The 15,291-nt window shown below is 41.6% G+C and overlaps 1 protein-coding gene across 1 annotated transcript in view; it reads left to right on the forward strand.

The window, feature by feature from the left end:
• The window catches only part of Apoh (apolipoprotein H), a 57,722-nt gene that overhangs the window by 35,584 nt on the left and 6,847 nt on the right, over nucleotides 1–15,291 (forward strand). Inside the window, exons 5-9 of the mRNA XM_027425840.2 lie at nucleotides 8,603–8,708; nucleotides 9,080–9,256; nucleotides 10,686–10,782; nucleotides 12,237–12,313; nucleotides 15,070–15,258. Coding sequence (XP_027281641.1) covers nucleotides 8,645–8,708; nucleotides 9,080–9,256; nucleotides 10,686–10,782; nucleotides 12,237–12,313; nucleotides 15,070–15,258 — 604 coding nt within the window. The 5' untranslated portion in view covers nucleotides 8,603–8,644. The remainder of the gene's footprint in view (nucleotides 1–8,602; nucleotides 8,709–9,079; nucleotides 9,257–10,685; nucleotides 10,783–12,236; nucleotides 12,314–15,069; nucleotides 15,259–15,291) is intronic.

Consider the following 15,291-nt stretch of genomic DNA (forward strand, 5'->3'; position numbering starts at 1 on the left):
CCTAAGTACAATTAATACCGCCCATATGTGCATGGGTGTGGGGTCATCCACAGGAGCATGGGAAACCTACCGGTGGCCATACCCTCAGAGAAGACTGATTCTTCCTTCCCCAGTAGTTGCCACCTGTCAATAGCCTCCCCCCTCAGAAATGGGCAGGGCCTAGGAAGCACCTCTCCCTTTATGTTGGAATTTTGGTTGGCTTGATGGTCTGCAAGCCTTGTGCAAGTAACCGAAGTTGTTGTGAGTTCATGATTGCAATAGCTATGCATTGTGTGACCAGAATTTTCCTGAGGAGGCATAACAAATGTGTCTACTTACCCCAGATATGGAACTCATGACAGACCAAAGTATGGATACCAGTGAAGTTCAACTTGGTGAACCAATGAGGGATTACTAACCACACAGGAATATAAGTGAGGGGTTACTTACAGGAACAGAAATGACAGGGGGCTCACACAAGCTAGAAACGTGGTGCATACTGCACAATCTGCAAGCAGCTCAACAGGTTGGAGTTTCCTTTCCAAGTGACTCAGTTCATCTTTGTTCCTTCTAGGCATTCTCATTCCTTCAGACAGCTGGTCTCTGCTTCCTTCAGATGGCTAGCCCTGTCTGAGAGTCCTCTCAGTGGTCCTTTCTGTTTATATATTCTTGTGCAAGGAGGAGCATAGTGAATCTGGTCAGTTTCAGGGACCTCCTGAAACTATTTTGAGTAGTTTTCTTCCCTTCTTAATGAACTTCCCTCAGGGATGCAATGTTTCATATTGGAGAAAACTGCTACACAGCACAGTGTCATGTCCAGAAGATGGCATGTCACAGCACTCCTCTCCATCTTCTGGAGGTTTCTTTTTTGCCTCCTCTCCCTGTTTCCTGAGATTTGGTATGGAGGGGAGCTGATAAAGATGCCCCCTTTCTGGCTAAGGACTCAGGATCTTATTCTTAGCACTCTGACAACTTAAGCATCTCTCCATTGACTTCTGTCCCCTGCAAAAGGAAGCTTCTCTGAGCAAGGCTGAGAGCACCCACGTCTGTGGATACAAAGATAAAATATACAGGAAAGGAAGAAGCAAATCTTCCCTTTTTACAGATGACTTTAGAGTGGAAATTCCCCAACTGCCACATGTTAAAACAGAAAATTCCCACTGCTGATATAATTAGGAATGCAGACTAGCAGAAAATTATAAGCTTACTCAAAACATGATGATACTTTTCTTTTGTAATTTTTGTGGTGTGTGTGTGTGTGTGTGTGTGTGTGTGTGTGTGTGTGTGTAAGTTGAGTGTCTGCTTCTTCATTGTGAACTTTGTAGATGACAACATCATGCCAGTGTCAGAAGGTTGGACACCCCTGCTAGAGAGTGGAGTGGCCAGTGACTTTACCAAGATGGATTTACATAGTGACATGTTGCAGTCTTTCTTTGGGGTTCCTTCTCTCCCTGTATTATCCTGTTTTCTGATGAGTCCTCTGCATGGCTATTGATCTTCTTTCCAAAATGCAAACTTGACCTTGTATCCACCCCTTATTGACTTCAAGGTGACTTCAAACTCATGAACAAGAGCCTTTGATCTAATTCTCTCTCCCCTCCAGCCTCATCTTCTCCTATTCATCCCATGAAATACTCTTCTCTAGTAACAGTCAGTGGTTTGGAGTTGTTGGGGGCACTTCAGCTGTTTGCCACTAATGGGGTGTGCCATGCTGTTTGTAGCTATTGAGGCACTTCAGCTGTTTGCAGCTGTTGGGGTAACTTCAGTTATTTGCAGCTGTTGGGGTGCAGCACACTATTTGCAGATGTTGGGTTACACCACACAGTGCTCATTTGTCCTGATAGCCGCTAGAGCTACGCCCATTTTCATCACTATATCCTTACATGTTAGGAAACACAAGTGCCTTTCCTTTCCTTTGTTACTTGATTTGTAGTCTTGTTATTTCAGTTTTAATAAACTACAATTCCTTATAGTCATTCCATCTTTTCATTTTTTTAAGAAGTCCAGTATCAACCACAAACTACAGCTCTGTAACAGATTAGTAAGTGAAACCCAGTAAGTAATCCACAGGGGATCAGGAACTGCATTCCACAGAAGGGTAGAAAGGAGTTTCCCTCTGGCAATAGAGCGATGTATATGATGAACTCAAGGACTTGAACTTGACACAGGTAAGCATTGACATGCTGGGACTGTGGGTCGTCACTCTTGCTGGAAATGGGTTCTTTTTCAAAAGGGCCTTATTATCAGAAGTTATCTTAGCTGTCCTAGACTAAGACCCCAGGTCTTGCTTGATTTTATGTATGTATATATGTTTGTTGTTGTTTCTGGTTTTTGTTTTTTGTTTGTTTTGGTTTTTCAAGAGAAGCTTTCTATGTGTAGCCCTAGCTGTCCTGGAACTCATTTTGTAAACCATGCTGTCCTCAAACTCACAGAGATCCACCTGCCTCTGCCTCCCAAGTGCTGAGATTAAAGGTTGCACTGCCACCAACACCCGGCTGGTCTTGATATTTTTTAAAAAAGAATTGGGAGACTAACATATAGCTAAGGTTAAGAGGAGTTGCTCTAGATACACAGAGATGGGAGAACACAGATATATTAGATTTTTCCAGGCATTTTTTTTAATGTATAAAGGATCCCAGTGAACACATGGGACTGTTTCAGTCATGTGTGTGTTCATATGTGTGCAGGTCCATATGTGCACATGGAGAACAGTAGTGCAGTTTCTTAGGCTCTGGGACCTTGTTTTTGATACAAGGTTTGATACTTACTGATGAGATCTTCTTATTGATGAGGCCCCAGAGATCTTCTTGCCTCGTTCATCCTGAAATTTTTTTTTACATGAATTCCTGGGCCTTATGCTTGCAAGGCAAACATTTTATTGACTGAGTTCTCTCCCAAGCCTCTGGCTGTACTTTTCTAGACATCTGTAATTATTCCCATGAGGCCCTGGAACATGCTTTCTTATTCCTTTGCAAATTGCCTGCATGGCTGCTGCTAGTTTTATTATTGTAGGAGCAAAAGTACCTGTATTTTCCCAATGAGACCTTGTTGGTGGATACTGACTGAGATCCCAGCCCAGAAGAGACTGTATTGAGAATAGTTTTGTTTTAAAGTCTAAGCTGTTGCTAAATCTCTAATGATAAGGTCAAAGTCTCTGCTTGTGAAGTAAATAAGAACATTTTTTGAACATGTGAAGCAATTGGTTCAGTGTGACTTTGGACTCTGAGTCCAGGTCTTTGTAGCTTGATGTACAAATGATAAATCTCAGTGTGCCTTTAAAATGTCATTGAGCATCACCAGCTGGATGCTCAACTAGCCTGGGTTAGTGTTTAGAATTTGAGCTGAAATATATGGCGAGGAATACAATCACAGAAGAATACATGATGCTGAAGTTACACAGAACAACGCATCCCAAGTTGGATAATGGAAACCACTGAACGCTACCGCCCATCTCTCCCCTCAATAGCTTTTCGCCAGCCCCACAAGTATTTTTGGAAGCACTCTGGGAACAGTTTGTAGTTCTCAGCCATATTCAAGGGGTAAAAACATCCAGGACTAAGAATCATCTTCATTTATTAATTATGCAGATGATCTTAGCAGTTAATTGTAGAAAGGGGGATTTTTTTTTTTTTACCAGCCAGGAATTAAAAATAACCACAAGCATATTCGACTCCCTACTAGTCTTAAGTTTGATCTAATTATTCCTTCATTTCCCTGTTACTGTTATGTCACATGGATGAGAATGGGAGGTAGGAGCTGGCTAGGTGGGTTAGGACCCTGAAGAAAAGTGACCAGTCTGCCAGGCGTTGGTGGCACACGCCTTTAATCCCAGCACTTGGGAGGCAGAGGCAGGTGGATCTCTGTGAGTTCAAGACCAGCCTGGTCTACAAGAGCTAGTTCCAGGACAGCCTCCAAAGCCACAGAGAAAGCCTGTCTCGAAAAAAAAAAAGAAAGAAAAGAAAAGAAAAAAGAAAAAAGAAAAGTGACCAGTCTCTTATCTAAAAGCTGGGAATGCCCTTGGAACTTTAGGAGCTGGAGACCAGAGATGCCAGAAGTGTTTCAGCCCAAATATCTCCAGTTCCACTGAAGCCAGCAAAAGGAGACACCAGAAAGGGGGGCAGTTTTTATATATTTCTTTTCCCCCAAATGAGGCCCCTCTTCTGGAGACCACATTAAGGTTGTGACTGAGACTTGGAAGGCACCTAGCATAGGAACTGGACAGGCCAGCTCAAACCCACTTCCATCAGTCAGTGAAGCCTTGTCAATGCCAAGGCAGCAGGGCTCACTGGCACTCTATTTCCTGGGACCACTCCTGCTGTAGATGTTCTCTGTTCTCTCTTCATACATCCTTTTTTCTTCTTAAGCACCCACCTATGAATATGTAATGAACTTTTCTCTACATGACTTCTCTTTTATGGTCCATGAATTTTTATTCACCCAACCCATCAGGCAAGAACCCCAAAGCTACCAGCATGGGGTGGATTTGGTGTCTTGGGTTTCTGGGACTTTAGCTCCCTGAGAAAGTCCCTGTCACTCTCAAATACACTGTTCCCAAATCAACATCATTTCCCTAAGTTCAGTAGCTGTAAAACTGGAACAAGAGTCTTGAGAGAAAGTGAGGCAAGACAAACACAAGGGAGAAAGCCCTAACTATCGCATTGTTTTGAGGGTTGATACAAACAACATTTGAGGTCTCATATTACAGTATGGTTTAAGAATAGTATTTTGTGTGACTGGAGAGACAGACAGCTCAGAGGGTAAGGGTACTTGTTGCTCATGCAGAAAAGCGAGGTCTGGTTCCCAGCACCCACCTGGTGGTTCATAACCACCCATAATTCAAGTTTCAGGAGATCCGACTCCCTCTTTTGACCTCTACAAGCACCAGACACACATGTGATGCACACACATACAAGTGGGCAAAGCACACATAGATATAGAATAAAATAAATAAGCCTAAAATGATTGAGTAATTATCTTAGCAAGTAGCTCAGCAGTAGATGGGTGCTCAGATGCACCATGCCCTGAGTTCCATCCCCAGCACTCAAATTAACAAACAAACAAACAAACAAACAAAACTCCATAATATCTCAAACAATTCATTGAAGACTGTTTTTATTTATTAAATTTATTCTTTGACAATTTCATGCATGTATATCATACCTTTTGATTACTCTCAGTCTGAACCCCGTCTTATCTCCCTCTCCCTGTCACTCCCCCTCCTCCCCACAAGTCCTTTCCCCACATTCATGACTTATTGTTTTCTTTATGACCCATCGATTTTCACCAAGGCCGAGCATGTGTCCATAGGTTTGGAATTTGCCCCTGGAGCCTGGTGGGCTGGCTATTGGGTGCACAACTAAAAGCAATGACTGAATCTTGTCCAGAACCCAGCAGACTTTCAAGGGAACCACAAAGGAACGTATCTTCTTTGTTCTTTTTGAAGTCTTAAAAATAAAGTCTTCATGATTAAAACATTTAAAGTATTTGTTGAATACTTTAAAATCACTTTCATTTCAGCCATATGGAAAAGCTGCAGGATAGGACAAGAGGCTTCTGGGTTTTCCTAACCCAGAGATTCCCATTCAAACTCCATCAAATGCCCCCCCCCAGACTCTTACAGCAAGAGTCACAATGTATGGTTCCCTCATACTCCCCATCTCCTATCTGTTCTCTGCCCTTCATAGTCTTCACCTGTTTGAAGGATTTACAGGATGGTCATTGTGCACAATGTCCTTCCACATGGCTATGCACAAGGCTTTCTTGTGATGCAACTCAGGTTTTTTCTGGGTTGCAGGAACAGTACAGAGGAGATATTGTCTTCTCATTGCACCCAAAAGAAAATGGGGAGCACACTGGGCTAATTAATACCACTACTGGACTCTTTAATTTTGATTTTACTTGGTCAAGATGGTGTTTGCTAGGTTCTCCCCAGACAAATGCTTCTTTTACCCCTTTGCAATAATTATTTTTGACAAAATGCATTTAGAACTGTGTGAATGTTTCATTGCTCATTCTGCTTGAATCCCTTAGTTCCACCATCTATTGATATTTCTTGGCAGAATTAAACATTTTTGTGATCATTTCAAAATCATATTTTTCAAATTCCAACATCCCTATTAAATTGTTTGTTGTCATCTTCCTGTTAGACAAAATTCCCTATGCATTTTAAAGTTAATTTTAAAAATTAATTTTATGTATACAGATGTTTTCCCTGCACCTAATGCCTGTGTACCATGTGTTTTCAGTACCCATGGAGGCCAGAAGAGGGCATCAGAGCCCCTGGAGCAAGAGTTAGTTATGAACCACTGGGTGCTGGGAATCCACAACTCAGTGCTTTTAACCTCTGACCCTTCTCTCCAGAGTCTATGTAATTTTTAGTAAGGAAGACATGCACTGGTTTATAATCAAGCAAATGCATGGTCTTAAATGTTTACCTCAACGAGCTTGAGAATTGCATGTACTCAAGTATTGATACCTAAAATAAAACGGGAAAGTATTTCTATCCTTCTAGAATATTCTTTCATGCAAGATAATTCATCTATTAACCAACATCGTTAAGCCCACTGTTCCATCATTACACCTCTGAAGGCCAGATCACTTGGTTTACGAATTCTTTAGCAAGATTTGCATCAAACTTCCCTCATCTCCCTCCATGCTCATCCCATTTTTGGCTTTCTCTCATTCTCCATCTTCATTATGTAGAATAACTTGGCCCTTCTTGTCTTCATTAGTGTTCTCTCTTCTCCACCCAACACAGGAATTTTCCACTATAAAGTAGAAGCTGGGAGTTACGCTGCCAGCAAGAATCCCTCTCTTTAGGACAAGGGGAGAGAGGGCCACCACTATTTTATGGTAGTTGAAGTCCACTTTTCTCCTTGTCATTAGAGCACAGTATTCCTTAGGAGCTTGGCTTAAGAATGACTCTCTGATGGGAGTATTTCTCAAGCAATCTATTGGGGAAGTTTACATATGTGGGAACAGAACTAGACCACCTAGCTAATTAGAGGCAGTTGTTATTTTTTTTAGAACCTACTGAAGCAGAGGAATCATCTGGTAACATTAGTATTTGGCAAAGACTCAAAATGAGACAGAGGATTGGGAAGGTTTTGTAATACAAAAGAGGGAAGAAGCCTTGGTTGGTTGTTGGCATAGCAGGTATGATGGCAGGCTAACTGGATGTGGAACACCCTACATAATTGCTTAGGGCAGTGGTTCTCAACCTTCCTAATGTTGTGACCCTTTAATATGGTTCTTCATGTTGTGGTAACCCCCAGCCATAAAATTATTTCCATTGCTACTTCATAACTGCAATTTTGCTACTGTTATGAATAGTAATATAAATAACTATGTTTTCTGAAAGTCTTAGGTGACCCCCCATGAAAGAATCATTTGACCTCCTCAAAGGGGTTGTGACCCACAGGTTGAGAACCACTGGGTTATGGGTTTCTCTTGTAGAATCAATCGCTACAGAGGTGTGCAATGTATGACTTCTTAGACTGCTTTCTACAGAGATTGTGGGTCATGATTCTGCTGTCATACACAACACAGCCATTGGTCTGTATGTGTATCCATGTCTCTTGGAGTGAACAATGTATCAGAGAGCTGTGGATGCATGATTGTTTGGAGCTCTTTCAGGCATCATCGTCATCAGTGATGGTCTATTTCTCTTCTACTTAACTGAGTCCTAACTTGTGATTTCATATCAACTTCCATCGCCTAAAAAGGAAACATGCCTAGACAGGCATATGATGTGGCATGAGCAAATTTGGCATGTGGCTGATTTGACATGACAGAAGATTGAGGAGGTCAAGAACATCTCCACTGTCACAACCTGAGTGGTTAGGAAGATCTTGTTATGAATAGCAGCTAAAAGGTGAACTAGGAAGAAACTGATCTTTTTTGTGACAGATGTTGAGTTCAGTTTGGGGTCCATTAAAATGGAAGGTGACTCCTTGAAGATATTCTTTAGGCTCTTCTGTGTATAAAGTGGAACACCATTTCACTTATTTTAATCTTTATTCAAGTGTGTTAGGTGTGTGCCTGTATGAATTTATGTGTGTCTTGTGTGTGGAGGTATCCTTGAAGGCTGAAAGAAGATATGAGGTTCCCCAGGAGTGGAGTTACACATGGTTGTGAGCCACCTGATGCTATTGGGAGTGCTGGGAACAGAACCCGGGTCCTCTGCCTGCACAGTTAGTGCTCTTGATAGCTGAGCCAGGGGACTGGCCCCAGGAAGAGATCAGAGGATTGTCTTAACTCCATCTATCAAGGACACAGAGTGAAACAGGAGCTTCAACCTTTTGGTGATCTGTCTGATAACATACCAAAACACAGAGCAAGAAAAAAAATGGAGAACAAGAGGCCCAGGCAATAGTCACCAGGATTCTTTTGAAGGCAATAATGAACTATTTGTGATACTAAGAAAAAGCTGTGCTATTTTGAAGAAAACTCCCAACAAAGATTTCACAATAGTCTCAGGGAGACAGAGTAAATGATTAAAAAAATTGAATTCTCTTGGTTCTTTCCAAAGCATAGCACTTTAGCTTCTGTTTACAGAAATAAAAGTACATCCCAAAAGTAGTTTAATATTTAAGCTCTTCTATGTTTGCCTGTCTCTCTTCAGCAGAGGACACTGCTTTGGTGGAGCTGGTGAGACCCATTCAAGATGATTTCCCCAGTGCTCATCTTGTTCTCGACTTTCCTCTGCCACGTTGCTCTTGCAGGACGGAGTGAGTACTCCTTGCCTTTGTGAGAATATTGTCTCTAACCCATGGGTTTGTGTCAGGGATTAATAATGATGGCTTTCAAGTCAGAATGGATGCTGGAGAGTTGGCACTGATGCTCATTGCTGTTCTTAAAGTTCGTTGGCAGGATATTCAGCCAATTTAAGCCCCAGCACACTGACCTGTAATATGTAAATAGCAGTAGGGCCTCCTTCAAATGGCCATTGAGGTCAGATTAGATTCTTCATAGGAAGTATTTGGTACGGAATTGGGTAGACCTACAATTTGTAGTGTGCTTTTCTTTACATGCCAGATGACCTTGAAAATATGAATTGAGACTTTTTTTTTAAAGCCATCTGTCTTCTGTTCTGTTTCAGCCTGTCCCCAGCCAGATGACTTACCATTTGCTGTGGTTGTTCCGTTAAAAACATTCTATGAACCAGGGGAGCAGATTGTCTACTCCTGCAAGCCAGGCTATGTGTCCCGGGGAGGGATGAGACGGTTTACTTGTCCTCTAACGGGAATGTGGCCCATCAACACCCTGAAATGTATACGTAAGTCTGAAACTGCTCTCCAGTTCTCTCCCCTTCTTTGGATTCTGGGTAATTAGTGGGGAAAGATACCTCATCCTGCTCAGGTTGCACAGGGCTGGGGAGGGGTCTCTCTCTCTCTCTCTCTCTCTCTCTCTCTCTCTCTCTCTCTCTCTCTCTCTCTCTCACACACACACACACACACACACACACACACACACACACACACCAAACAAAAACACTATTTAAAAAAGAGGACACCTAAGGAAGGTTGAGAGAGGGGAGATACCTGGATTGATTAGTGGAGAGGCAAGCATAACCCAAGTTAAAAGGCAAGTGGAGAAATGTGGACAGAGGAACTGTTGCCAAAGAGACTCATGGGTAAATAGGACTTGGGAAATGATCACATCTTTGGACTTCACCTCAGAATGGAAGCATACTTCATATTCACCGAGCTGAGTATAATTGAATCTAAGTTATGTATATATTTGTATATTTACAATAAAATATAAACACGTTGCACTTTGATAACAGGTTTCAGAACATATTATTTTATGATAAATGGTTGTCTTCATTTATTCCTCAGAACATGGTTTATGATCATTTTAGCTGCTTTTTTTTAAAACATGGTGTTATGTATTCCAGTCTATCCTCAAACTTACTATGTATCTGAGGATGAACTTGAACTTCTGATCCCCCTGCCTCTGCCTCCTGAGTGCTGGAATTACAGATGTGAACCACCACACCTAGCATTTAGCCTAATTTTTATGGCAAAATATTAAGCAGTCAACCAGATTGAGGTTCTGGCAATCTTGTACAGTAGCAAAAATAACTAGGTGGATTAATCAGGGCTCTAATTATTTTGATTATATAGACATGCCTTTTATAATAATTATATATGTTCTTGCAAGTGATTCAAGTTTGTTCCTTGTTTTTATAAATTTAGGTGGGTTATATTTTGGAAGTACTATGGATTAAATCTAGAGATTTATGTAGGATAAGAATGTGAGCCAACACCAAGCCACACTCCTAACACTTAAGCATGAAAATCCACTTTAATGAAAAACCACTTTAAATCAGCAATAACTCTGATCACTAATAGTGCCATTTTAACATATTTTCCACATGCTTTTTGCATCATTATAGAGAATATATTTAATTTTGTTTTCTATTTTTATCAGCATATTGTAAAAATTGACTGTCTCTATAACCTTTACAAACTGTGTTTTATTGGCTGCAAATAGTTCAATTTGTGGTTTAGTTTGTCTAATTAAAACAATCCCATAACAATGACTGTCCAAATTCTGTTATAAAGACTATCGTGACACATGTGTTATTTGTCTTATTTTGATTGCTTTCTTTGAATAGTTAGTAGTAGTTATTGGATCAAGGATGGAAATGAGTTCACATATTTATACTTCAATAGAAACCAATTTTTCTCTTTATATTGCAGCCAGAGTATGTCCTTTTGCTGGAATCTTAGAAAATGGAGTTGTACGCTATACAACTTTTGAATATCCCAACACCATCAGCTTCACTTGTAACACTGGGTAAGGACTCTAATGAGGTAAAACATCTGTCAGACAGAGCACACTTCTGGATTCTTAGGTCAACATCAAAATTGCTCTGTATTTTAGGTTTAGCCTCTGGGTGGGACTTGCTGGATACAAACACATTTTAGTCCTGTTTTTAACAAACACTGTGATGATGTGGAGGGTGGTGCAAGAAGCAGAGAACATTACATGAGGTACAATAGGAAATTGGCACTCCAGTTTCTGTGCTTCTCACTAATGACTTATCTGAGGAAACACAGTGAAGATTAATGAGCCTAAGTGGTAATCCCTTCTCATCTCTGGGCCAGATCTTAGCAAATGATTAAAACATAATAAGAAGTGACTTGGCTTTTAGTTAGGAGACTGATTGACCAATGTGGTAGTTAGTCTTTAGAAGGCATTTCTGTGAAGAAGATTCAAGATGTGGTGAGACAGAACTTCTCTTTAAAAGACTTTTGTCTTACTCAATGTCCTATTGTTGTTAAGAGATACCATGACCACAGCAAGTCAAACATTTAATGGGGTGACTTACAGTTCAGAGGTTCAGTCCATTATCGTCATGGACGTGTAGAGGCAGCCATGTTTCTGGAGAGGTAGCTGAGAGTTCTACCTCTAGCAGGCAATGGGAAGTGAACTGAGAATGGAGGGGGGCATATCTTGACCTCAAAGCCTTCCCCCACAATGATACACTTCCTCCAAATAGGCCACACTCACTCCAACAAAACCGTTCCTCCTAGTAGTGCCACTCCCTTTGGGGGGCTGCTGTACATTGTGACAATTATCTTGAAGATCCTTGTTTGGGAATGGAGACTTGGATACTCCATTTGGGAAGGAGAAACATGGGTCTTTCCAAAGAAATGCCAAGTTGTTGGTGGGGCTGATCAGAAACACCCGTCCAGGGCTAGTACTGTACTTGAATTGGCAATGAGTAATGCATTGTTCAAATAGATGCATGCCAGTAGTGCTGAGATAATGAGCATTACAGCTTGCTTCACTTCTGTCACCCAGCAAAGGGCTGGCTCTCAACCATATATAGGGAACTGATAACTTGGCCAACTGATTGGAAATGAGGATTTAAGGGTATGGCCTCTACACTCACCAACTACAGAAGCCACCAGTGATTTTTTTGACTGAAGTCTGACTGGACCACTCCTAAGAGACCCTTAGAAAAACAGTACCATAGGGTGGGAGAGAGGTCAATACATTGAGGAGTATAATAGCACATGACTCTAGTGAAAACTACTGAGGAAACTAAGGTGGGGGAAATCTCTTGAATTTTCTTATTTGGCAACATAGTGAGACCCTGCCTCAAAACAAATGAATAGGGTTAATGGTGGGTGTCTCAGTGGTAGAACTCATATTTTCTACATATAAGGCCCTGAATGCAATCCCTAGCACATGATGCCAGTGAGACACCTTACTGGTTAATTCACTACATTTCCCCTTTTCAGGTTTTTTCTGAATGGAACTAGCTCTGCTAAGTGCACTGAGGAAGGAAGATGGAGCCCAGAGCTTCCTGTCTGTGCCCGTGAGTCTCTAAGTCCCACTGGAGAGTTAAAGGACAAATTAGTTTGTCCAGAAATTCCCTGGTTTTAGTACTGCCAGTTCCACAATCCAGAAACTCCTTGTTCCCAGAGACTTCAGGCCTGGTTTAGTGAGATGGATGCTTGGTTTCTCATGGGGATGTTCAGCTTGGTATCATTGTATTCTAGAAGAGGCAACAACCTGCCGTCAAGTGGCTGCGGTCTAGAAGCATTTTAGTTGTGAACTAATGTGTATCTTCTCCCAGGGTGGACCAGTACCTGCTGTGTTTGTTAACTACAAAGCTCCTTCACTATTTAGGCAAAGTCAAGGTTTGTCACTGCTCTATCATGGCCTGACATAGTCTGGTTAGAAGAACTTGGGTTTTTTTTCTTTATGTCATGTTGGGGAGCCAACCCAGGGTCTTGTACAGGGTAGGCAAGTGCTCTAGCCCTCATGGAAAACCACCAGTCTTGACAAGGAGAACTTCTGGCAGCAGTGGTTTCAAACATCTCTTCTTCCTCATTAGTGCATACTTCTTCATTACTAATGCAGTGATTCATTCCCATCTTTAACAAATGTGAACTGAGGATCCAGATACTGGATCTTGAGCCTATAGGGCTAAAGGAGATAGCTCTGCCCCAAGGCAATGAGTCCACTGACAGGGAGAAGGAAGGTCCCTTCACACTAAGCACCAAGCACCTTGTATCTTCAGAGCAAGGACCTCATGACTTAGTCAAGTTCTGCTCAATTAAGCAGTCAGGGGCAGCTCTGGACCTGTTTCTATAGAGACAAGTCTTCTCAGGTATCCTAGCTTGAGATGCACAGAAGTCTAATCTTTGACTAAGAGGCCCAGGCATCACAGTAGTGCATGTGGTCCTTTAACCTTTCAGTGACACCCATCCCCCCATCCTGGCAAATGAAAGTAGGAAAGTGATTCTAAATAAATCCTAGCCAAAGGACGAGTGAAGAGCAAAGGAGTCCAGACCAGGCTGGTGAAACCCACAGAAACAGCTGACCTAAATAAACATCGGGGAACTCTTGCTCCCCAGACTGATAGCTGGGATACCAGCATGGGGCTGATCCAGACCCTAGGAACATGGGTTTCAGTGAGGAAACCTCAGAAATCTACAGGACCTCCTGTAGTTGTTCAGTACTTATCCCTAGCACAGGTGTGGACTTTGGGTGCCCATTCCACATAGAGGAATACTCCCTGAGCCAAGACACACGGGGGTGGGGGTGGGGTGGGCCTAGGTCCTATCCCAAAGGATACCATAGACTCTGATGACACCCTATGGAAGGCCTCACCATCCAGGGGAAGCAGAAAGGATATGTGATAGGTAGGGTTTTAGTTGGGGAGGTGGTAGGGGAGGAGGGGAGGGACAAGGGAACTGGGATTGTCATGTAAAACAACCTTGTTTCTAATTCAAATAAAAAACATAAAAAAGAAACATTTTATCCTACACCCCCCAAAAATAAATAAATAAATCCTAACCAAATTAAAACCAAACCTCAAGAACGACTTAAAGATAAATTGAGTTCTTTATCAGTAGTAAGGGTCACCATGGTTCATGTAAATAGTCTCCCCTTTTAATCGTCTTTATATCAATTATGTAAACTCATCTTTGTCCCCTCCAGTTAAGAATAGAAAAGCTACTTAAAATTCAATCTAATCTTAATGAGTAACTCTAATGCTTGGGTGTGCATACCAACCACCAGGCATCTTGCTAACATGTAGATGCTGATTCAGGCATCTTGGGTGTGTTCTGAGCTTTTCTCAGGCTGCCAGGCATTTCCCTGACTGTGAGTCCATGGAGCACTCTCTGAGAATGAAGAACTGACTGAGAGAGGGAGGATTGAGATAGGGAGGGCTGAGATAGGTCACATTAAATAGCATTTTCGTCAGCAGTGTCTTTATATTGGTGTAACTTTCCCTGAATTTGTTGAAACTCTTTATTTGTCAAGGGAGGATGATAAGTCATTGCCTTGTCCTGGGCCCTTGCATTTCTGTATGTGTAAGCCTCCATGTGTTCAGTCCCAAAGCAGGAGGTGTTTAATAAAAACAAGCAAATTGTACTAAGGGCAGAACTCAGATGTCACAAACAACATGACACTAAATACTTCAGGATAGTCTCAGCAATGTCTTCCATAAATTCTGCTTTCCAGAAACATCTTTCAAGGTAGCCTTTAGGTCAAAGATGCATAGACCTCTGGCTGCAAAAGTCAAACTAACTCTGACAAAACAAAACTATTGCTGCTACACTCACTACCTTCACCTCCTTGTCATTGTCCTTCTTTTCCTCTTTTTGGCATGGTTTTTGACTTGTTGGCAATTTGGTTTGACTTTTTCTTACTTACCATTAACAATGAACTGTTTTTACCCTATTATCAAAGTTTTCATTCCCTTAAAGTTCATTCTCATATTCTCTTTTATTCTGAAAAGAATGTGTTTTAATTTTTAAGTTACATTCATTTATTGGCCTATGTGTAAAGGTTCGAAGACCATTCATGAGAGTTTAGATCTCTCTTCCACTATGTGTGTCCTATGAATGGAACTCCAATTATCAAGTGTGGCAGCTAGTTATTTGTTGTTACACACAGAGACATGTTGCCAGCTACAGAGTTTATGCATTTATTTATGAGACAATGTCTTACTATGTAAACCAGGCTAGCCTCAAACTCACAGATATCCACCTGCCTTCTAAGAGTGCATTTCAAAACCCCAACTATTTTCCTAGAGGTAACAGTGATCTCTCATTGCAGCGGTCACCTGCCCACCACCACCAGTTCCTAAGTTTGCAACCCTTAAGTTTCACAAGCCATCATCTGGGAACACCTCGCTCTATCAGGACACAGCAGTCTTTGAGTGCTTGCCACACTATGCCATGTTTGGAAATGACACAGTTACGTGCACAGCCCATGGAAACTGGACTGAATTGCCAGAATGCAGGGGTAAGTGTCTAAGACAAAATAATTAGAGTAGCA

Source organism: Cricetulus griseus, chromosome 7, assembly GCF_003668045.3.
Source record: "Cricetulus griseus strain 17A/GY chromosome 7, alternate assembly CriGri-PICRH-1.0, whole genome shotgun sequence".
Classification (NCBI taxonomy): domain Eukaryota; kingdom Metazoa; phylum Chordata; class Mammalia; order Rodentia; family Cricetidae; genus Cricetulus; species Cricetulus griseus.